Source organism: Eubalaena glacialis, chromosome 3 (genome assembly GCF_028564815.1).
Source record: "Eubalaena glacialis isolate mEubGla1 chromosome 3, mEubGla1.1.hap2.+ XY, whole genome shotgun sequence".
Lineage (NCBI taxonomy): Eukaryota > Metazoa > Chordata > Mammalia > Artiodactyla > Balaenidae > Eubalaena > Eubalaena glacialis.
The window spans coordinates 39,915,322-39,939,903 of NC_083718.1; the positions used below are offsets into that span (position 1 = coordinate 39,915,322).

At 49.3% G+C, this 24,582-nt stretch overlaps 1 protein-coding gene across 4 annotated transcripts in view; it reads right to left on the bottom strand.

The window, feature by feature from the left end:
* Nucleotides 1-24,582, bottom strand: part of PLXNA2 (plexin A2) — a 217,215-nt gene that overhangs the window by 74,351 nt on the left and 118,282 nt on the right. For all 4 annotated transcript variants that reach the window (XR_009700582.1, XM_061187490.1, XM_061187491.1 and 1 more), the window contains 5 exons: nt 10,215-10,315; nt 6,988-7,111; nt 5,105-5,258; nt 3,960-4,056; nt 147-261 (listed from right to left, as the gene is read on the bottom strand). Coding sequence is in view for 3 of the 4 variants with exons in the window: in XM_061187490.1 (XP_061043473.1) it covers nt 147-261; nt 3,960-4,056; nt 5,105-5,258; nt 6,988-7,111; nt 10,215-10,315 (591 nt within the window). In the remaining variant the exon portion in view is untranslated. The remainder of the gene's footprint in view (nt 1-146; nt 262-3,959; nt 4,057-5,104; nt 5,259-6,987; nt 7,112-10,214; nt 10,316-24,582) is intronic.

Here is a 24,582-nt window from a genome sequence, read left to right on the forward strand (position 1 = left end):
ATACCAGGGCTTTCTAACATTTCTGGGAAGAAGACCAACATGGACCAGGGCAAGGAGATGGCCAAGCTGTTGGACGGACCATCTGAAAAAGGAGGACCACTCAGATTCACTGGGGCTGCTGTTGTGCCAGGCTGAGCTCTGCTTACCTCTGAAATGTTAATCCGGCCCTCCTGGAAGGAGCAGGTGGTGGGGTCATGAGTGCAGAGGTTTCGGTATTTGCACCAATGGCAGCGGAAGGCGCTGTTGACACAAGACAGGCACCTGCAAGGATAGAGACAGTAAGAGGCAAAGAGAAGGGAGCAGACAGGGAAGGTAAGGGTGCCAGGTGGCCTATGTATCATGATGGAAGTCTGTTATCCTAGTCTCACTCTCAGAGGGGTAGATTGGTGGGGCATCCCCAGCCCTGAGAATGGTGGCTTATCCCTCTAAGATGTTCATGGGACCAGAAAATTGAGAGAAAAATGTGTTCAGAGTGGGAATAATGTAACTTAGAAACCAGTGGTGTGCTAGAGCTGGTCTGTATCAGCTCATGACAGCCAATTATTCATATTTTCAGGAATTTTACAAGCGGTTGGCATCATGATAGCAGCTGGAAATTAGCTATGGAGGGAGTATTTATGCCATATAATAAGTTTTTCCCCTGATTTCTGATAGTTAAACATTTGCCAGCATACCACCACTTATAAGACAGAATCGCGGGGGTGGGATGAATTGGGAGACTGGGGTTGACATATATACACTAATATGTATAAAATAGATAACTAATAAGAACCTGCTGTATAAAAATAAATAAAATTAAAAAAATAAAGACAGAATCGCCCAAAGAGCGCAGGGATAGAAATTGGGCAGATCTGGTTGCAGTTTTGCCTCTGCCACTGCCACTGGGGTCACCCTGAGTAAGCACTTTACCTTCTGACTCGGAATTTCTTCATCTGTCTGTACTAAAACTTTCGTGTCTACTCCATGGGGTGTTTCGTGTCAAACGAGATAATGTATAGGACGTGATTTTGAAAAGTATTTACAATGCTAAATGTATTATTTTTAAGTGCTTAAATCACCTGTTATTTCAAGCTCTTAAATCACATTGGAGGGCTTCCCTGGTGGTGCAGTGGTTGAGAATCCGCCTGCCAATGCAGGGGACACGGGTTCGAGCCCTGGTCTGGGAAGATCCCACATGCCGCGGAGCAACTAGGCCCGTGAGCCACAACTACTGAGCCTGCACGTCTGGAGCTTGTGCTCCGCAACGGGAGAGGCTGCGACGGTGAGAGGCCCGCGCACCGCGATGAGGAGTGGCCCCCACTCGCCGCAGCTGGAGGAAGCCCTCGCACAGAAACGAAGACCCAACACAGCCAAAAATAAAATAAATTAATTAAAAAAAAAATTTGTTCCACATCTAAAATAATTCGTAATTCATAGGTATGAATTATTAAAACAATAAACATGACACAACTAAGTTTCTCTCCACCCTACAATGACTTTCCATTTAAAAAAATAAAAAATAACATTGGAGTGTCAATGATTGGTTCATACCACCTGTGTTTCTGAGTTTTGGGGGAGTAAACGGTATTAAATGATAACTTTGTCCCACTCTCCAGGCATAGATAGCAACAGGCTATGTGTGTGGCTTCTGCCTTTCTCCCCAGGGTGAGTGAGCACTTCTTTCCCTCTGGTTTCCCCTGGAGGCTGTGTGTATCATCTAGGTTCTCTGTGTGTGATCAGACCACTGTCAGGGAAACGGGTTTTGCAGGTAGGGTTGTTCTTCCTGCTTCTTGCCAGATCCTCTAGTCTAGCCTCTCACAACTAGACCAACCTGGAAGGGACACGGCCAGGTCTGCAATCTGGCGCCACCTGGTGGGGGCTCTGATGGCATTTGGGCGGATGGGGCTTGATCCAGGGGTCACTGGCTAATACTTCGCAGTGGATTGGGTGCATTAGCCCATCTACACTTCTTCCCCATGCCAAATATTTTTATCCCCTTCTAGATATGCCCCTAGTTATTTTGTTCCTGAACCTAGCCCAGATGGATTGGTTCTTGCTAACATCTTATGATTCAGCAAGTAAATCATGAAAATGGACCAAGGATGACGAGATCAGGGTTTTAGAACAGGTTCTTCCATTGGCTAATTTTGTGACCTTTGTTACAGCACTTATACCCTATGGGCCTCAGTGTACCATAGTAAAAGGAAAGAATTGAACTTGACTCTGTGATTTTTAACTGTGAATGCCAGGAGTAAAGAAGGGTAAGATAGTGTTTTGCAATAAAATGGAATCTTTACTGTCAAGGATACCTGCTTTGTTTTTTTGCTAAAACTTGTTGCCTGTGACTGCATCTCCATTGCCATGGCAATATGGTTGAAAGTGGTGACATCACACTGAGTTGCCATGGAGATGTGGATGCTCTCACAAACAATGTATTCCTTCACTACTGCGTTGTGGGAAGTTCACTCTCCAAGATGCTTGCATTTCCCAAAAAAACGGTTAGCTGGGATTGGAATGCAGTGGTTAGGGGGCAATTTTATTCATTTCAGCTTCAGCCACATACTGCCCTGCCTTGGTTCCTCCCAGGCCATTTTTATCAGTTGTTCTGTCTTTCTCAGCACATCTATTGATTTGGCCAAATGGGGCTCAGGTACGTCTCTTTCCTTAGCTACTGTGGAGACCCTAGAACTCTAGAAGATGATTCTAATCATGAAAAATCAAGATCAGTAAAGAGGAGACTAAGGAGCCTCATTTGCCTATTTTGATGGCTAAAGGTTCCTTTAGGGCTTAGCTGCAAACAGACCCTCTCCCCACGTGGACTGCTGGGCCCATCGTGCCCACAGCCTAGACCCTCAGATTTGATACTGCTGGAGTCCTCAGGTTGTTCCTGCCCTGGGCAATGGGAAGTATGGGTCCATAGAATATTCTCAGGTACTGCTCCTTCTGGCATGGAGCTGTTGCTTGATCTCTCTCCTTGTTGATTTACCAGGGTCACATGGCCCTTATGTGGCCCTATTATAGAGACGCATTTCCATCTTTCTGAATCAAATGGTGCATGAGTTTCCAGATGGTATGGAAGGAGTCTCAGTTTCACTTCGAGAGAGGAACCAGCAGAAACTAAGTATGGGTCTCTCTCTCCTCCACTCCAGGCCCTGCTTTTTACTTATGAAATGCTCCCAGCTTCCTGCTCAGCTGTAGGATCTCACAGCCAAGGGCACTCAACTGGTAGGCATTCTGCTGCTGGAGATGGCTGGTGAGGTCAGCTGGGCTGCACTTAAGCCCCTCTGAGGGCTGGTGGTTGGGTCTGGTTTTCCCCTCCTCCTTGAAAAGTTGAAGGCTCAGTTTGGACCACGGTATAGTTTAAAGCTTCCTCTCCCTCTCCCAGCCTGAGTCCTTTATTTGAGTGCTGGGTGAGGCTATTTCCCCATCTCTGAGTCCCTCTTCATGTGGTCATGGATGATGTGTCCAAGCTCCACTGGTTGTCAGTCTCCATGTTCAAATCCACCACCAATTGGTATAAAATGGAGAACTTCTCTTCTGGGTCCTGAGCCATGACCTTTGTTTTTACTTCAAACCCTCTTTTAACTCTTAGTTTGAGAGTTGAGCATAGGGTGTGTTGCAAGGGAGACTGAATGAGATCAGAGGTTGTGGAGAGTGAAGCCATTTGGTTTAATATAACTGAATAAATGGAATATAACTGAAAAGTAACAGTTATGGAGAGCTTACTGTCTTCCAGACAATGTTCCAGGTCCCACTGGGAGACTGTGAGGTGAATACAATACAATCCTTGTTCTAAGGGAACTTAGAAAAACCCCACACTCATATCCAGACCCAGGGCAAGACTCCTTCTGGCCTGGCCCTGCCGTTACCTGCTTGCTCACTAATTTCTCCTGACCTCATCTCTATAGAAGGACGTTGGTCTACGTGATCCTCTGGCTTTGATACTGAACAATTACTAGTGCTGCGAGGGGTGTGCTTACAGTTGGTGGGCGCTGCAGTTGTAGAACTTGAACTCGGTGCCGACGAATATCTTTCCTGTCTCCTTGGATCTCAGCTGCAGCTCTAGCCCAAACCAGTCTGGAAAAAGGAAAAAAAAAGGAGAGGGTTACAAATCTGGGGCACAGTGGAGAGACTGAGGGTTAATCATTCAGCCACTCCAGGGCTCCCCTGGGGCACCGATGGTAGATGGAACCTTCTTGAATCTTCTTCCAAGAGACTCCCTTTCATCCGGCTGATGACCAGCCCATCACTGAGACCCAGACACCCCCAGCCCCCCTCTTAGGGAGGAGGTAATGGATCAGATCCCACAGAGTCCCCTGCCTTGGTCAAATATGTTCAGTTACTGTCAGAAATATCAGGTCACCAATATAGAATAAAAATTAAAAAAAAAGAAATATCAGAACAAAATTGGGTCATTTGTAGAGATGTGGATGGATCTAGAGACTGTCATACGGAGTGAAGTAAGTCAGAAAGAGAAAAACAAATATCGTATATTAACGCATATATGTGTAACCTAGAAAAATGGTACAGATGAACTGGTTTGCAGGGCAGAAATTGAGACACAGATGTAGAGAACAAACGTATGGACACCAAGGGGGGAAAGTGGCGGGGGGGCAGGGGGGTGGTGTGATGAATTGGGAGATTGGGATTGACATATACACACTAATATGTATAAAATGGATAACTAATAAGAACCTGCTGTATAAAAAAATAAATAAAATAAAATTCAAAAAAAAAAAAAAAAGAAAAAAGAAATATCAGGTCAAAAGCCCTAAAAGCCCCCAGTTCTATGGAGAGAACCCGCTGAAAACCACTGGCTGAAGCCACTGACATTCCTCGAACGGAAGGGAAGTCTGGAAAAAATCTTTATGCACTGTGCAGGCTTAACCCAAATGGGAGCAAGGGATTTCCCTCTTCCTGAAGTTTGCTTTGGGGCATGACAGTTTGCTTTCAAACTCAAACAAGTTTATAAGCCCTACTGGTATCTGGCAATAAGGAGACCTAGTCAGGCAACTGTCAGTCAGTCTGTGCTGGTACTTGCCACCCGGTCCCCTGGGTCCTCTTCTCTTGGCCACCCTCGTAGGGCAGCCCCTAGCATATGACTCTCATGGCAGACACTTCTTACCTTGATCCAGAGGGATGACAGGGACAACCTTGGGCCCTGGTGAGATGCAGATGACCTGGCTCCCAGATACCTGTCCCTCTACCTCTGTCAGGTTCCCAAAGGCACAGGAGATGCCCGCAGACAGGTCGGGAGCATCACTCACAAGCAGGCTGAGCTGTGGGAGGAGCAAAGGGATATAATGCTGTAGGACGAGCCCTTGGGGCTCAGGAGACCTGGGCTCCAGGCCCGGCCCTGCCATTGCCCACTTGCTCACTCATCTCCACTGACCTCATCGATAGAGAGGATGTTGGTCCAGGTGATCTTCTAGCTTTGACACTGAACAATTACAGTAGCACTGCGAGGGGTGTGCAGGGCCAATGGTCTTTATTATTAATACTATTAATTTTTCAGTCTTGTCCGGCATCAGAAAGCACTGGGGGGAGGGGGAGGGACGGATGCTAGGGGGAAAGGTCCCAACACCCATCTCAGACCCAGCTCATTTTGACATGAAATCATGCAAACGTGAAAGCAAGTCATGAGCTGAGCCCTTCAACTAAGCCTTAGCCCTGGCTCATGGGAGAACATGTTATCACCAGCCTGGAGGTTTATAAGGAGTTTACCGGGTTGGCGAAAGACAGCTGGCTCCTCACCCTGGCTGTCACTCAGGGTCTGCTTACCAAGGTGGTGGGCTTCCTAGAGTTTCTATTCTCTGTTCCTCTCTGGCTCTCTGCCCCCTGACAGCTCCCCTAGAGTAGAGCAGTCGCCTCACAAGGAGCTTAGGGGATCAGAGGAAGGCAGGAAGTGGACACTAATGGCTCAGATGATGTCTGCTGTTTCTTAGGGTTCCAGTGATCTAGGTCAGTGGTTTCCAGGCCTTTCAAGTTTGAACACTCTCCTCTGAATGGTAAAAATATCACAGAGTGTCAGAAGAATCTGTTGATTGAGAAATCATTTAATGGCAAAACGCTGCTCTGAATTCAGGGTACTTGGAAATGGGGTTGTACTAAGTGACCACAATATAATATCTAAGTGGTATTTGAAACAATAGGTGAGAAATGTGACTCTCAGTGGGGAGTGCCCATGGGGGTTCATGGTGACAACACCCTGTGGCCTGCAAGTGGCCAGTCGTAAGGGAGGGAGGTCTCCCTTTGTCATCCCACCTGGCAGGGATTTCTTAGTCACAATGGCTATCACCTAGCCTTTCTATACATTTGTTTGCTGCTGAATCTCTGCCCCAGTTTCGTTTCCATGGGGCTGAGAGACTTAGGTACAAACTCTGCTGTTTGTTCCCTGAGTTCCGTGGGAGCCAAAACCTCCCGGTGGGGATGAATGAACACAAGTCTTGGAAGGTTCATTAACTAATTAACATTTGTGAATGCTCATAAAACCTCCAGAATGAAATAATCGTGCAGGGCCTGAGGACACGAAGTATTTGGGGTTGCAACTCGACAGGTGGTTAAGGACCATTGTATTCTCTTTAATATTCTAAGCACATACTGTGAATTAAGTCTCAGTCTCTCTGTGTCTGCCTGTCTGTCTGTCTCTCTCTCATATACAAGCACAAAGGCAACTCCAGGTTTCTGTGAGAGACTGTATCAAGTGGACGATTGAAATACACCATATACCAAAGAATGGCATTGGATTGCATTATGTTGTAGCTGTTTGTTACTAAATGCAAAATCTAGATTTACAAAACAGATCAATAGGTAATGAATCTGCAAGGGGCATGGCGAACGACTAGGCCCTTTACAATAAGAGTTACCACAGTTTTCCTACAAATATCAGGTTTCCTCGGAGCATTTAAAGTGTGAGCCATTTACATTGTGCAAGTGTTAAAGGAACACACCCACACTTGTGCGGGTCCCACACCCCACCCCTCAAACCTTCCGGATGAGTTTACTCACCAGCCGGCTGTGCTCAGACACTGAGATGCTGCTGGGATGCACCTCGAGGCTCATGCACTGGCTGATGCTGGCAGCAAATCGATTAGGTTCCCAGGCCCGCTGGCACTTGTCCCTGCGGGAGCACCTGCCACAAACACAGATTCACAAGAGGTCAGGCCTCTGAGACCCATCTGTTTGAGGCTCCAGGGTCCCCTGAAGGTAAGTGAGAAGGGTTTGATGCTCTGAGGCCTGTGTGCGTCTTCTCATGACAACATTCACTTATCCCAGAGGGCCTGGTGACTCCCAGATGGTCTCTATTGCAGTTAAAGTCAGACTAATAGAAGTGGGATCGACCGCCAACACAAGAGATGCGGTTTAGACATAAAGAATAGCTCTAGATAGACAGCATCTTTACGGGAAGCTCAATGAGTGAGGGAGGGAAGGTTGGGGACGTGAGAAGTAGCAGGCAAGAGGCTAAAAATGTGAACTCTGGAGCCATGATGCCTGGGTTCTAACCCCAGATCTACAGCCTACTAGCTGTGGCCCCTTGGACAAGTTCCTTAATCTCTCCACGCCTCAGTTCCCCCAACTGTAGAATGCCGAGGCCAATGATAGTACACTACCTCGTAGGCTTGCTGTAAGCATTAAATGAACTAGTGTTTAGAAAATGGCCCGTTCTTAGCCCTTCTAAGAACAATATTAATGATGATGATTCTGAATATTATTATTCTCCTCCAGGGATATTTAAAAACCTGGACAGGTTCTTAGCTGTGTGGGACAGCATGCATGTGATCTTGTGGCTGGATTCACGGCTCTTTGAAGGCAGGGACCATGTTTTATGCATTGAGCTATTCTACCTGTCCATGGTATATTTTCAATAAATGTTTGTGGTGAGAAGGAGAGAGACAGACAGGGAGTCGCAGGCAGGGTTGCCCCTGTCAGAAGGCATGTGTGGCCGCTTCTCCTCACATCTTCATCTCTGGTTCTTGGCTTCTCTGCCTACAGCAGCAGGTGGGCACTGTGACGCCTGCACGCAGGGGCATCTGGTGGCCACTTAAGTCACATGGGAACACGCTCCAGGGCTGGTGCTTCTCCAACCAAAGAGCCACTGGGGACACTACAAGATTCCACAACCAGGAGGAGATTCCCACCCGAGCTCCCCCCAAAGTCCCTCCCCCCTCTTCCTTTCCAGGCACATAATGGATCTAAATATGAATGCTGTCAAAGAAAAGAATTATTGAGGTTTAAGTGAATCCTTAAGATAGCTCTAAAGTGAGCTCTTGACTGGAGCCTTTATCTCATTGACTCACTGAAATGGCTCTTTTTTATCATACTATTTATGGCAACAGCCCTAACAAAGATAAATAGCCTCTGAGACAATAACGCACTTGCAAGAGCAAGGCATAACAGAAGAGACAAGAAGGTTTCAAATCACCCCCAGACGCAGAGGCTCTTGAGCAATTTCTCTCAGGACTCTGCCTCCGTTAAAATCCAGTGTGTGGGCCTGGCAGCTGGGGTAGTCCATCCACTCGTTCCTGTTACCCAGGCAGGCGGATGGCGACAGGTGGGAGGGCACTGCCGGAGGGGCTGATGAAGATGAGAGGGACCAGAAGAAGAGAAACCTCTGGGTATAACCGGGAGGAAGCTTGTTCCCCATGTGCTCATGGCAAACAGAGCTGCTGGAAGGAGAGGTGTGCCCTGGCAGGTGATGACAGGGAAGGAGCTCAGACGGCAGAGGAAATCTGAGACTATCTTCATGTGGTCCAGTCATTCTAGGAGCCCCAGCTGACCTGGCCCAGGAGGATGACGGGGTGGTCTGGGGCCTCCGGGAGACTTGGACATTGTGGCTAGATTGGCAGGGAGGAGCAGGGAGTGGGTAGTATGGCCAGATCTACCCACTGCACAGTGAGAGGGCAGGTAGCCCAGGACAAGGCATGAAGCTGGGAGTGGCTGTCAGGTTCTGTGGAGAAAGAAGTCCTCTTGAGGTGAGAGAGCCTTCTGGCTGTCAGGCCAGCCTCACCGAAGGGAACCCAATTGTAGCCACCTTTGCCCTTCTGGGGGCATAGTGGGAGCAGCATCAGTTTCTTTACCACTTGTCTGACCTAAATGGCGACTCACTGTCTGGGTTCTGGTGAGAGCATTTCTGGCAAAACTTTTGGAGGACGCCCTTACCTCCAAATCTAAGCAGGGAACTCAGTATCTGTGGGCTCCAATCCAGTCCGGATTTTGCATCTGTGAGGTACCCGCTTCCCTCCCTCCCTCCATAGCCCTCCCAACACCTGCTGCAGAGGCTGGAAGCCAAGAGCTATTGTGCAGGACCCTGAACTCTGGCCCTCCGCCTCCGCCTCCACCCTAAACCCTGCACATTTCATGGGGATGCTTTGCCGGCTGGCACGGAGCCAAGGAGTTTCCAACTCCACTGGGGAACAGAATTCCTAGCCAGCTCCTGCCTTTGGAGTTTTCACCCTCTTCTCTCCCTCTGGGGCACTTCGATTTAGGAAGTTTAAGTGTGATTTTGCATTTCTATTGAGCTAGTATTCAATGTCAGGGGATGTATCTGAATAGGGATGTGAGGCCAGTTGGAGTGAGATGCAGACTTCTTGGAATCAGGCATCAATGAGGCCAGAAGGGTCCTCCCAAGGGTTCTGCGTCCATAACAATTATTTTGACTTGTGTAGCTTATCCTGAGCTTCCTTATTGCCAAAGAATTTATTATTTCATTTAACCCTCACAGTTCACCTGCGAGGTAGGCACAACCCCTATTTAGCGATGGGGAAATGGAGGCCCACAGTTGTCAGTGGACCATCCTGGGTCACACAGCAGCTAACTAGAGTCCAAGCTTCCCAACTGTAGTGCAAACTCCAGGAAGGAGGCACTTCGTTCAGGCTACACTGAGGAGGAGATTCTACAACTTCCCTTGTGAGCTCTTCCAACACCACTACCCTTCCCTTTAGAAAAGGTACAGACTTCAGAACAGCTGGCCGGGAGAGGGGGAGGGGGTGGGGGATCAGATTTTGGAGGTGAAGTGAAAAACAGAGAGGCAGAGGCACTGCACTTGGAAAGAAGGCCCACCCATGGCCTCTTTTCCTTTTCCTGTTCTCAGCACTCCAACCACGATTAGAATTACTGCTCAGAAGAGGGAAATTCCTCTCTCCCTACAAACTGATGTCACATCCCTCATCAACACTCCCAGGAAAGTACCTGGTTTTCTGCATTCCAGGCTTTTTTCCAGAATGTGCCAAACTTACATGTTGTGCAGGGCACACCAGCCACAGTGAGGGTCCCCCGAGCTCAGGCACTCCCCACAAGTCGTGTACTGTTCACAGGATTCCACAGGGACCCTGGTGATCTGGCCGAGAGGGAAAAGAGAGCAGGTTAGATCAGGGAGTGATGCCTCGCAGAGGTGTGTTCAGACTCAACTACACCTAACCACACTTGCACTGTCACCACCCCTAAGAGGTGACAATGGGGGGGGGGTGAATCGGCAGCCTCAGCGTTCTCATCTGTTTGCCCTGCACGAGGCAGGTACAGCTAACAGGCCTCAGGCTTCTTGCCTTTGCTGGAGGTTGAAGCAAATCCTCCAGTTTCTCTTTGCCTGCACTAAAGTCCTCCGGAGAGCTGGGCCTGCTCCTGGCAAAGGCTGAAAATGGTTAACTCTGTTGAAAGGCTATTGAGTGCCACCAACTCGTCTCTGAAGAGCTTTCAGCTGAGCTTGGGCTGAGACATCCTGCCTGCACAGAAAACATTTAAAAAGGAAGAGAAGGAGAAACTTTTCCTATCAAATAATATTCATCTAATGGCATGGTCTTTTTACAGCCAACCAAACATACCACCTGGATCCAATTATCCCATTCTCTGATGCCTGCATTCAGTTTCTCTAGTAAATCTCCCATCCTTTGAAAAGTCTGGCTAAATGGGAACAGAGATGAGCTGCCTGTCTTGCTGGGGAAAGTGGGAATGTACAGATCAAGCCCCTGCCCCCCAGAGGATGTGGCCTCCTCCTGGCTTCCAGGTGGGGCCCTGCGGGGACACGAGCAGGGCCTGTTTGGTCATTACTCACTCTTACCTGCTCAGCGGGTGTGACATTAAGGCCAGGCAAAGGGTCAGAAGATTGAAGTCTTGCATTTGGTATGTCCTAGGTATCTGTTGCTGGCTGGGGCTGGAGGCTGCTGGGCTGGGAATGGGATCTCATTTGTTAGGGCAGAGAGGTCCCCCACCTACTGGATGTGTGAACCCAAGTGGAAACACAACCTGTGGTCCAGCGGCACAGTGGTCTGCCTCTAGCAGGGGGACAAAGGATGTGATGGAGATGCCTTCACAGCATGCTCCTGAGAGGCTCGGGATGGAGTCGAACACTGCTCACCCGGCAACTGTTTATCAGATATCACTACGAGAGGCTCCGGTGCCGCGTGATAGAGAAACAGCAGCGAACAGGGCACAGATCCTGCCCCCCGGAAGAGCACGCAGCCCAGTAGCAGTTGATAATTACAAACCGAGACCTGCTCTACATTGTGCTCAACATCCATTGCAGGCAATAGGTATGTGCCCTGGGGGCCTTGGCAGCTTAAAGGAGGGCCGTCCAGCACAACCTGTCTGGAGGAAGGGGTCAGCCTGTCTGGAGGAAGGGACCAGTCGAGTAAGGGTGAATCAGGGTAACAGTGGGCCCAATGCAGATGCCTGGAAGGGCATTCCTAGCTGAGAGATTATCACGAACAGAAGTAATCATGGCTAAGTTCAGCCTAACTCAAGTGTGCAGTGTATACTGGATGGGCGGGCTGAGAGATGAAGCTGGTGGCATGTAACCAGGGGCCAGACAACGAAAGGTCTTGGGTACCAGTCCCAGGAGACTTCCTTCTCTCTGTTGGGTGCCCCCCACACCCATTCATTTTCCCCACATCATAAACACTTAACATTCTGAATTACAAAGCTTTTCTCTGAGTGACGTGATCAGCTTTAAGCATCCCTAACTTCCCTTTAATAATAAAAATACAAAATGCAGAAAGCATAAATATAAAATGTTGCAATTCAGTGAAAAAATTGATATTCTAAATGGAGGTTGGGGGAGTAGCTGATTTGAAATAGTTCATGCGGAATAGGTCCGAGGGTTGAATTGACTCTACGTCCAATATGACCTGACAGGGTGATGTCATAGCTAAAGGGGCTAATTTGATCATGGGTTGCATTAATGGACATGGTGTCAGGATGGAGATGACTTGAGTTCCCAGCTCAGGTCTTTGCAACCTGCTCTAAGAGGAGGGTTGCTCAACCAGAGAAACTTTCCAGAGGGTGGTCACGATGGGGTGGGACCCAGGTGTGGCATCTGAGGTACAGCTGATAGACCTATATGTTTATTTAGGTCAAAGAAGATGAATGTCAAGGTGGCCGTGGAAGCTATCTGCCACTGTTTGAAGGGCGGCAGTGTGGCTGCAATAAGACTCATGGGTGAAAAGTTCCAGGAAAGCTCGACAGAAGAAAGTCAAGGCTGTCCAACAGTGCAACAGACCTGGCTTCCAGCAGGGACTCCCTTCCGTGGGACGTGTAAGCACAGTCAAGGTGACACATGTCTGGGAGGCTGTGGAAGATATTTCTGCCCCCAGAGGAAGGCTGCCCTAGTCCTTCTAAATCTGACATTTAGGATTCTATTTCCCACAGTTTGCCTAACTCCTTCCTGAGACTGTTCATTTCTGTCCTGAATGACTTGGACAGTTCAAAGATCCAGCCACGCCACTAGCCACTGATAGCACCCCACATTAAGGAGCAACCGTTGACCCCTGACTCACGTCCTGTGATTCCTACCAGAAGCACCTTTCCGGCAGGTGCCTGCCAGACGCTCTCCCAGCATGTCTCTCCCAGGCCTGGGACTCTCAGCCCTTCAGGATATCTGTGACCCTAGCCACCTGGGGGGCTTCCGCCAGCCCCCTCCAACCCGTCCTCAGAGGCCTGAGAGCCGCAGCCCAGTGCCCAGCGTCCCGTTCCTGGGTTTCGGGCTCCGTGTGAGTGATGTCTGCATCTGGCTGGAAATTAAAACAACTGTCTGCATTGCATTCGGCCCGTCTGTCAAAACACAGCCCGGCTCTCAGCAGCTGGGGAAGGGGGCCCTGAATGGGAGCAGTGTCTCCAGCAACAAAGCCCACTTTCACGCCAAGTGTCGCAGAGAGAGTGAGAAGCCTTTTCTTCTCCAAACGTGAAACCAACAGCACAACTATTTTTCCTGTTTCCTGGGCCCTCCTGGTGGGAATTTTTTTTTTAATACACTGAATTGAAGAGCAAAGTGAAACAGGAAACTTATAAGGGGGGTGGTTCCTAAAATTTGAATTATTCTCTTCTCAAAGATCTAATAGCCATATGCAAACCAGAGGAAAGAAATGTCACAGGGACTGGAGGGAGGCCCTCAAAGTCAGGTGTCTCCATGGGTGCTCTGTCTTTCCTATAATCATGTGTTTCTGTATTCATTAATCAACCCATATTCATAGATCATGTCCTACAGAAAGGCCAGTGCTGGGCACTTTAGGGGAATAAAATCAACAGCAGCATTAAAACACAGCCATCACCTTCAAGTTGCAAACAGACTAGCAATAAAAACAAGAAAAGTGATGTGTGTGCTAAGAGAGGTATTGAAAGAGGGCTGAGGGAATTCAGAGCAAAAAAAATACTACTTCTACGTCTGCGCCATCCAATGTGTGGGCCCGTGTGGTCACCAGCATCTGGAATGGGGTTAGTTCGAATTCTATTCCTAGAGATGTGCTCTAAGGACACCGGATGTTGACGGTTGAGCACGGGAAACAAGAATGTAAAATAGCACAGTAATAATTTTTTATTGACACATGTTGAAAAGATAAAAATTTAGTAAATATTGAGTTAAATAAAATCTACTATGAATTTCTTTTTTTTTTTTTTTTTTTTTTAAAGGAATTTATTATTTATTTATTTATTTATTTATTTTTGGCTGTGTTTGGTCTTCGTTTCTGCGCAAGGGCCTTCCCCAATTGCGGCAAGCGGGGGCCACTCCTCATCACGGTGCGTGGGCCTCTCACTATCGCCGCCTCCCCCGTTGAGGAGCACATGCTCCAGATGTGCAGGCTCAGTAGTCGTGGCTCACGGGCCCAGCTGCTCCGCGGCATGTGGGATCCTCCCAGACCAGGGCTCGAACCCGTGTCCCCTGCATTGGCAGGCAGATTCTCAACCACTGCGCCACCAGGGAAGCCCTCTACTATGAATTTCAACTGTCTCTTCTTACTTTTTAAAATATGGCTGCTGGAAAAGTTAAAATTACATGCGTAGCTGTGTGGATGGTTCTTTGTTATCACGGGAGAGCACTGCTCTAGATGGGAGTCCCAGGAAGGCTTTGTAAGGGATGTGGCCTGGGTCTGGGTCTTCAAGGGTGATTAATATTTATACAGATGAAAAGCGTCCCAGGTGGAAAGAACCACATGAGCAAACATAGGAAAGCAGAGTTTCTTCAGAAAACGTTGCATGAGGGTGAAGAGTGACGGGTATAAATCTAGAAAGGCAGTTTTGGGTTAACTTGGGAAGGACGGAGAAGGCCACAGAGCTGGAATACATGACGTCTGTAAGCTCTCCAGCCTGTCACTCCTTGGCCAAAAGAATGTCCTCCATGAAGAGGTGGCCCGAGTTCTCAAACCAACATCCTTGGCATTACCTGTGAGCTTAAGGGGCATAAAAATCCAGAGTCCACTGGGTTAGAACCTCTGGGATGGGGCGGGGCCTGAGAAATGGTTCTAACAAGCTCTCCAGGTGATTCTTATGAGAACCACTGGTAAATGTGACCTCATGTCTTGGGGAATCTCTTTAAGTGTCAGGCCCTGGGGCCATGAAGAAATAGAATCAAACTCTGCCTAGGGACTACGAAAGGAACTAGTGGAAGGAACTAGACTGACTCAGGGGGAGGAGAGATGGAGGTTAGCCTGGGGACTGCGTTATAGCCAGGGAGAAATTGGTTCTAATATCTCTGAGTCTATGGAGGCCCTGAAAGACCAAGTGCAAACTTCTGGGGTCAGGGGCCACTTCACTCTGCGCCAGGCGAAGGCAGGCACTTGCTCTAGGACCTGGTGGGTGGGGGAGGATGGGGAGGGGATGGGCATTGTCCTGGGAAGCTGGAGAAGGCAAGGGAGCTTCTCCTGGAGAGTGCCCACCATGTCAGGCGGCTTTGTCAGGGCTGACTCAGAGTTTAATGGGACACTCAGTGACACTTTAGTGTTTGTTTATTATGATTGCACTTTAATTATGCCTGAGGCTCCCCACCCCCTCTGCTCCGAGCGCTGGGATCTGAGGGTGGCTGCGTCGGCAAAGGAGTGTGGTGGTGAAGAGCCTCCGATAGAGGATGCCCTTCTCCCGCCCGCCTCCACTGCCTTCTCCCCAGGACCAGGGGACCACTTCGCACTGGATTCCCCCCGCACGCTTGGCATTCTTCTCCGCTTGATCTTATGTCTTGTAATTATACCTCTAATGAATATAACTGTCCAATGAAGTCATTTACTGAAGAAACACTCTTCATGAAAGGTGACTCATACTGTGTTCTTGTCTCCTCTGACCCCGGGGCCTCACATTTCCAGTGCCCACCTTGGCCTCAGTCTGTGGGGTTGACGTACGTGGGAAGGGCTCAGCAGGGGTGCAGAGTTCGGAGTGGTTCTCTCCCCAACCCGACTCCCTCCCCTTTAAGCACACTGGTCAGCCCACGGGGTGCAGCGCCCCGCACAGCAAGGGATGTGATATCAGATTATCATCGGCTGTGGGGACGAATCACCAAGGGAACTGCTGGAACCATCCTCCTTCCTGAAGATGTTGAAGGACAGGGCATACCCATAGGGCTTGGACCACCCAGGGTGAGGCCCAGAGGGCCTCTGTGGCCCTGGTAGTTACTATCAGCCTGGAGAGTTACTACCATCAGGTGCAAACCCATCACTCTTCAGAGAAGAGTTCCCCAATGGTGGACCAAGGGACAGGAGCCCTTTGGTGTGTAAACCTGGGGAAAGAGAATCAAGGTTGTATCTCTGCCACCCTGTGTGGATGCCTAGAAGGAGCCACCTTGGTTCTGAGAATCTGGGGGCATCTATCGGAGAAACAGCTGAGTTGAAAGCAGAACAACACAGAGGATTCTGACCATGGGCTGTGCCTGGGTGCCACGCGGTCCTTCAGTATTTACAGAGCATTTATGTTGTGTTAAGCTCTCCATTAGGCATTGGGCGACATTCTCTGCCCTCCTGGGGCCCATGGTTTGGCTGAGGACAAAGGAAACAGGATCGTCTTAATACGGCAGAATAGATGTCACAATAGAGGTACAATCAAGGGACAGTCGTGGCTCAAAGGACAGAGCTTGGAGGTTCTCCTCAGGGAGCTTTGGCATGGGCACTCTGTTCTAGAGGCTGAAGGATTCCTTTGCAGTCATGCACGAGAGAGAGGGAGAGAGGGAAGGAATAAGGGAAAGCTGTTCCCCAGGCTGGTAGGGCCCCTTGGGGACAGAGCATTTAATCCCCTGCTTCTCTGGAATCTGCTCCCCCCGCCAGATGGTACACCTGTCCCCACATGTGTCCCCTGCCTCCTGACATAAGGAAAGAAACAGTGGCCTTCTCAGTGGCTGAGAGCCAGGTGGCAGGGGGTGGGAAGTGACGCAGCCTGGGTGGAAGCATGCAGTTGGCCTGAGCTACAGCCTCCTGGTCCCCAGGGCCCGGAGCAAAGTGCACGGCAGCTGAAACGCAACTGGCTCCCCACACCTCTCTCTTTTCCTTTGTATCTTCTCTTGGTGGTCCCTCTCTGCCAGCCCAACCTCTCTCCCCTTGGAGTTTGTAGGGTCTCAGACCCAATTTCTCCTCTTTTTCCCAAACCAGATCTGTTTTCAAGAAGCAATCTGATGCTCATTTGCATTCACAGCTGAGGGCAGACTGACAGGAAGCCCCACCAGGGCTGGTGTGCGGGATGAGCTCCACAGCACAATCGCAACAGATGCCGATGCCCAGAGAGGGTTTTAGCACTTTCTGAGTGCTCTCACACTCCTTATCTCATTTGATCTGCACAGCTCCCTGGGGAGGAAGGGAGGTTAGGGATCCATTTGTTCCACCAGGAAATAGAGGCACCCAAAGGGCTGGCTTAACCCTGGGCTCTATCTCACAGTGAGTGGAGGTGGCCAGCTGCAGTGCGTCCTCCATGGCCCGTGGTGGTGACATGTCATAAGGGATCTTTCTGAGGAAAGGAGGGACAGGGGGTTCAGGGGTCAGTCCCAGGAGATGGAGCTGGGACCAGAGCAGGATTCAGGAGGCGGGAAGCAACCAGAGGGCAGGTGAGGCTTTGGTTTCTCTGACTCCACTGCTCCTAGGAGCTGGCCAGTGCCCAGGAGTTGTTACCTGTTCCCATGGGTGGTGGGAGGAGTCTCTCTTCACCGCTTACCCCAAATCTTGTCAGCCCCGTGGCGAACAGGTACAACCAGCACTGGGAGGTCTGAGAGCTTAGGGTTCTGCCTTCCCTGTACACCCGATGGGGCCAGGGTTCACAGTCCTCACCGGGAGAGGAACGTGGGCAGATGGTCAGGGAGGCCAGGCCAAGGCCCCAGCCCTGGTCAGTTTCTCTCAGGCACCCAAGCCAAAGTGGACCCTCCGGGAACAGGCCAGGCTCCCCTGGCTCCTGACATGCCTCAGACTATGGCCCCTTTGAGTCAGCAAGACTCCACAGAATAATACCTGCATCCTCTCTCCTATCCTTTACAGACAAAGAGCTGACTGTTAACTGGATGCCTGAAACAGCATCTTAATCTAATTCTCCCCCGCTGGGTGTGCTTGGGGGCAGAAGTGAGATCGCCTCCTTGGATCTGCTCCCCAGGGATGGGGGAAGAAGCGATGGGGACTGAGGCCTCCTGCCTGGTACCACCTTCCTCTGAGCCGGGCAGTTGACTGAGCTTGTTCAAGGGAATGAAGCAGCAGGAACGATAATGATAGTGGCCGTTTATCCTGCACCTACTGCACGCCAGGCACTTTCCCTATGTCACCTCACCTAATCCTTACATCAGCCTTGCAGGCGAGGGATTAGGTCCACCTTACTTATTAGAAAACTGAGTCTTGGGTTAAACAAACTGCCCAAGTTGCATGCCTTGTAGGTGGCGGAAACAGAACTGGAGTCCAGGTTCATCCGACTCCCAGGTTGAGGTGGTGCGGTGGAGGCACAGGCAGCAGTAAGGAAAGGCCCCTCTCCTGGGGCTGCCCCCAAGGGGGGCTGTCAGGGTCCCCTTTCTTTCTCCTGGACGTCAGGGCCCAGCCGCTGTAATTACGCTCCCTCACCTGACCACTGCCTGCCTCTTGCTCACTTTTCTCTGGTTGCTGACAGCGATTCAGCTGGTGCATCTGGAGCCAGACAACACAAGGTGTGATGTGAGAGGGTGAGGGAGGAAATGGGTTGGTGGCGGTGAGGATGCCCTGCTAGATTTTTTTAAAACCTGCCAGGACCATAAGAGTAATGGACATGACTCTGAATGGGTTCCACAGTCTCCATCCTGAGCCTGCTCAGAATGTCAGGGCCCTCAGTCGGCACAGAGTGGGGACAGTGGAGGTGGCAGGCCCTCCTGTCCTGGTCTTGCTAGCTGTTCGCTGTGAGGCCTTGGGCAAGCTGCTTAACCTCTTCAAGCCTCCCTTCTTTATTTTTAAAATGGAGACAGCAATACCTGTCTCACCTGTTCTGCCTGTTCATCAGGGACCAGGGCACCTCTGAGCTTCCATTTTCAGCTTCAGTTTTCCCTACGAATCAACTTCCCAGTAATTAATGTGAAGAACTCAGTATTGTTTGTTCCCAGGGTTAGGTCCAGTTCTTAAAAATCAATAGTCATGTGTGAGATCACCTTAAATCCTCATAAAGTAAACACCAACCCAGCCCACTGCCCATCCTCTAAGCTGTGAAAGTCACATGATCAATATCATTAAGAAGAAGGAGACACCAACCTCCCCCCCACCCCCACCCCGCCCTGCCCCGCCCCGCCCCCAGAAAACCAGCTGGAGGTTCTGGAGCCTGTGATTGCAACCAAAGCAACATGCAACCTTCTGACCAAAAGCTGACCCTGGGGCCATCTCCTAAGAACTTCTGACTATCTGGAGACCTGAGGGCAGAGTGAAGTTCAAAGACAAAATCTATTTTTAATGACTTGGGGGAGAAGAGTGGAGTGGCTGAGTAATGTGGAGTAATTAAAGCTATCTATCACTCCAAGAGTGGGAGCCAAAATTGGTTGAACTTTTCAATGATATTTTTTCCTTCTCATTCATAAAACCCAGCAGAAGGTCATGCAGGAGTCAAAGGGGAAAGGATGATGGGGAAAGAAATTTCTGGCCCCAAAGAGTGGAATTCATCCTATTGATGAGCACTTGGGTAATGATGGCTCCTCCTGTACCCTTTTGGTAGAGGCCATATTTACTTTGTCCTCGTTAAGAAGCTGGACTTTGAAGGAGACAGTCCTCAGTTTCAAATCCAGCTGCTATAATTATTGACTGTATGACATTAATAAATGGTCCTTATTGTCCTTCTTGCACCTCAGTTTCCTCCTCTGTGAAATGCTGACAATAATGGTATTAACTTCACCAGGTTGTTTTGAGGTTTAAGTGACATCTGTACACAAAGAGCCTTGCACGCAGTTGGTGCTTGATAGTGGTAGTTATCATGCTCGATCTCTCTGTGCAGACCCACTGAAGGTGGCAGTGTTTGCGCAGGAAGCTGCAGAGGGCCCTCACCCAGACTCTGCACTCCTGTGTAGGCTGACCTTGAGTAAGCCACCTCGCCTCTTTGGGCTGAGACTGCTGTTCTATCTATCATATGGGGAGAATTAGGTCTACACAGCCACTCAAACTGTTGTCCTTATTCATGACATAATCCCTACTGGAGGCTGAAGAACACTGAAATTCAGGATCCCTGGCTGGAAAAAGTCAAATTGAGCTTACTCTCCTAAGGAAGAAGGTGGAACTTGGGCAAGGAAGAAGTACAAAGAGGGAAGAAAGTGAATGGGCAAAGCAGATATTCCAAATACCATACCATACTTTCTCAGACAGGACTCCTGTGCCAGAAAGGGCCCTCTCTAGTGCTGTTTTTTGGAAGGCTCTACAAAGAAGCAGAGAGGCTGATACTATGTTGTCTCCATGACAACCATGGATTTATTCAGTTAGGGAAAGCAGGTGGGGTAGGAAATAGGGGATGAGAGGATTTGGGAAACATAGGGTCTATGAAATAGCTAAATCAGATCTCTCACCTGGAAACCAGATGCCTGGGATTAGCCAGGGCCCACAAAGCTTCCTACAGGGCCAACATCAACTTGTCTGCCCCAGAGGGGAAAAGTGATGATGGCAAGGGGATGGAGTAACGAAGCAGGGATGCCCCTTCATCTGTCCATTCCCATTCGTTCATTCACACTTCTATTCCTCCAGACTTTTCCAGTGGGGCCCCTGGATGCAGAGAGCCCAAGGGTAGCCTTACCACATGGAGCTTGATTTATGTGAGAGCTGGCATCTGCCTAATACGTCCTGGTTTCTGGGCCCCACCCCTTCAAATTCTGGCTCTCCTGCCTTCCAGTCACCAGGAGAGCCAGACAAGAGGGTGTGGCCCTCCCGTTAATCCCAAATTCTCTTTGAAGCATGTAGGGCTCATAAGCTCTAAAAGGTGAGGTTTGGGGAGGGAATCATCAGGCCCCAAGAAGAGGCTGGTCGGAGATCTGGGGTAAGAACACCTTTGCTGTTGCCTGGGTAGGGGATGGGGCTACCTTCAGTGCTGTTTGAGAAGAGGACTCAGGGAGTCCTCTAAGAGGGAAAGTGGGGCCTTCAGGACTCCACTGCTCCTCAAGGGGGCCCTAACGAGCTCCCTTTAACAGAGTTCCTGGCATCGCCTCCACACCAGGCTCCAGTTCCTGCCTCCCAGTGCCCAGCTGCACTTCCGCCTCTGATGTTGCCACTCAGGGTTCTTGATGGGAGCTGGTAAGGCCTTGGGCACTCCTTGTGTGCTGATTTTCCATCCTTGATACCTTCTGTGGAATTCTGGGGTATTGAAGGGACCCCAGGTTGAAGTTCCCAGGTCATCTTGATGTAGGGAGAGCAAAATCTTACCAGATGGTGAGAGCTGGACTGATCTGGTCAAAAGCCCAAGCGCCCTGGCCCCTCTTTAGTCCACCCCTGTCAACAGCTGTGCACATAAGAAAGCTCTACCCACAGGTGCTGGATCTGAGATGGGCCTCCCCCTCTCTGCCTAAGCTATCGTACAATTCTGAGTAGACAGGAAGCCATTGGCCCCTCGTTCTATGAATATTGGTCTCCGGTGGACCCATGGCGTGCATCTTCTCCATCATTTCTCAACTTGTCTTTCTAACCATCTGAGACGAGGTCATCTTGTCCTCCCTGACACATCAAATTTGAAAATACTCTCTCTGATTTTTCTTAGTATGCTAAGTGACTAGCTCCCCAGGGAAGGACAGAGCAGTTTCTTGTCACTCACAGCTTCCTGGGACATGTTAATAGGTGAGTGGACGAGTGTGCATGTGTGTGTAAGAGACAGAGAGAGAGGTGGAGGATACGAGTGTAAGTTAAATCTCTGCCTAAGGAAAAAAGTCTCCTACACTTATATTAAAATTTTAAAATTTCCTTTCTGTATAGAGCTCACTTATTCATTCATGCCATTCGTTCATTTAACCTTGGCAAGGTGGTATGAGGCAGGGAGGCTCCCGTGCTTTGCTGAATCCCGGGCCTCGGTGCTGCTTTGGGAACTGGTAGAGACTGGCCAATTGAATAAATACCATTCCACCGAGGCAGTGATGACTACAGAGCCACAGTGCTCTGCCCCCTGGGGACTAGTCAGTACAGGTTGATTGGCCTGGCCTCAGGCATCTACATTCATGTAGACTTGCTTTATAACTGGGTGGACCTGCATGTGGTGGAAATACACTTGGTACTTATAATTTGTTCATTTGTCTATTCATTCATTTACTCATGCATTAGTCCATCCAGCTATAGATCCTTCCTTCATTCGTCTACTCATTTATTCAACAGACCAGGTATCAAGTCCTGTGCTGTGGAATAGCAAATCCGAGTTAGTCATGGCCCTCCAGTGCCCTCCAGAAGCATCCCCTCTGGTGGGGAAGCTAGAAAGTGAAAGATGTCACGTAAGAGTTTCAATGGGGAATGATCACTTCGGGCTGAAGGGACCAGGAAGGTGTCATCATGTGTAGCAGGCCTAGAAAACTTGGCGATATTTTGAGAGGCAGGAATGCAGGAAGGGCATTCTGTGAGGAGAGAAAAGCATGAACGGAGAACAAACATGAGAAGGTACAGGAAGAAGCCCAGGAATGGGCGTGTATCAGGACGAGATGGCTGGTCAGAAAAGTGATTCGGCGGTAAGTCATGGAGGGCCAGGGAGGTGGAAACAGAAGAGAAAGGAGGAAAAGGAGAAGTTTTGTATTTCTTCTCTCATGATGTGCCCTAGGTCTGTCCCTGCCATGGCATGCCTGCTGCCTCCCTCCACTGGCCCCAGCTGCAGACCCCCATCCTCACAGTGGGCTGGTGGCTGATGGCCCATTGGTCTCCCTCTTCTTCTCTCCACACTACATGTGTTCTGCACACCCTCATTTTTTCTTTTCTTCAAAAAGGTGTAGTCGTTGAGGGCATGGGCCCTAGAATCAAGCTGCCTGGGTCCAAATCCCAGCCCCTTTGCTTATTAGCTGCGTGACCTGTGGCACGTTACTCAGCTCTGAGCCCCATTTGTTGATTTGCAAAATGGTGATAATTATAGCACATACTTCTATAAGACTTGCTATCTGCAGATGAGGAAGAAACGGAGGCACAGAGAGTCTTGGTGAATTTGTTGACAGTCATATAGCCAGTAAGTTGTAGAGCTGGGATTCAAACCTAGGCAGGCTGGCTGCAGAACTCCTCACTAAATTGCCTCTTACGCATAATGGGTGGCATGGGTTAGAAAACACTTAGCCCAGTGCCTGAGATATAGCTGTCAGTTATTATTAATACATTAGGGACTGGCTATGTATTCTGTGTAGGCATGAAGTTCCAAGATGAACAGACATGACCCTGATCCTGAAGTACTCATAGTGTTGTCAGGAAGACAGATGGATCCCCCAGATCATAACGAAACAGCACTATGACCGAGATGTGGTAAAACTACAAGAGCAAAGAAGAAGGGCAAATCAAGGAAGGCTTCCCAGAGGCAGTGTTTTGTAATGATGGCCTCAGCTAAAAAACAATCAAAACCAATACCTTCCCCTACAAAAAACAAAATTCAAAAACAACATGAAAAAAATGTTTCTTGGATGAAGTTTATAATCCAAATACCCCAGCCCAAGGTTTCAGTCTTTTAACCTCTACTCCCCACCCAGGCTGAACTTCCCACTCTGGACTCTTCTGTCAGCATGAATCCCACCCCTGGCAGGCTGACCTCCTCTCCTGCTCTGCGTGGTCCTGCCTCCTTAACTTTCTTCGCTCATGCATCCCTGCTAATCAGAATGTCCTTCCCTCCCCTACACGTGCAAATGACTGCTCCACACAGCCTTCTTCCATCAACCTCTGTGACCCCTCTCTCTGAATCTAGGCTCTGACCCCCTGCCCAACTGGCAAGACGCAAACATACTTTTTAAGCTCTTCTGAGGTCTCTCTCTTTTTAGGTTATTCACAGGGCTCTGCTTTTTATTTCTTCATATGGGATATCCCTGTATGTTCCAACTCCAGTTTCCTACATAAAATACGTCTATAAATACCTGCTGAGAAGCTAATCACACTTACTCAGTGATGCAGGTTTTATTTTAAGCTCCTTAAGTAAATGTACTAAGAACTATGCAAAGACTCTCTAGGTGTGGCTGAGACTGCTGGCATTCTGCTGGGATCCATTAGGTGATGTGAAGGCTTTTTGTGGTTTGTTTAAATAGACAACGTTTCTAACCCAGCAGAGGTGCACGGTGTCACGGAAAGGACACGGCTGTTACTGTCAGAAGAACTTGGCTCAGCCACACTAGGTACTCAGCTGTGCTGGGTAAGCCATTTAACCTCTCTGAGCCTCACTTTCCACATCTGTAAATATTAGCGGATGTCAAAATTAAAGCATCCACCAAGGCACCGAGATACAATGGATGCAGCCTGCTAAAGTACGGTGGCCGACTGTCATGCAAGATTTCGGAGTAGATTCTTAAGATCCAAGTTCATGATTCTTCTACCCTTTATTCTGTATCTCCTGACCCATATCAATGCAATGAAAGGGTCGAAGGAATGACGAAAGGATTCTGTGAGACGTTTGGAGGAGGACCTTGGGATGCTGTGACCTAGCCACCCTTCAGTAGGACCACTTAGAAAGCTTGATGCATCCTCTGGACTGTAGGGGTCGGAGTGGACAGGAAAAGCCAGGAGGCAGGAAATCCAGAGGGTAAGGTGGCGAGCTCTTAGGAGACAGGGTGAAGGCAGGACCGTGGGAGGTCACTGAGCTCCCCGGTGATGGTGGCAGGCCGAGGATGTGCAAGGGCTTCCTTGCATCAGATCTAGATGTGGACACCTCAGGAAGGAGAGCCGGCCTGGCAGCATTTTACTACTTGTCCAAGAGGACCCCTGGAGGTGGGGCTACGTCACTAGTGTGAGCATCTTCACGTGAAGGGAA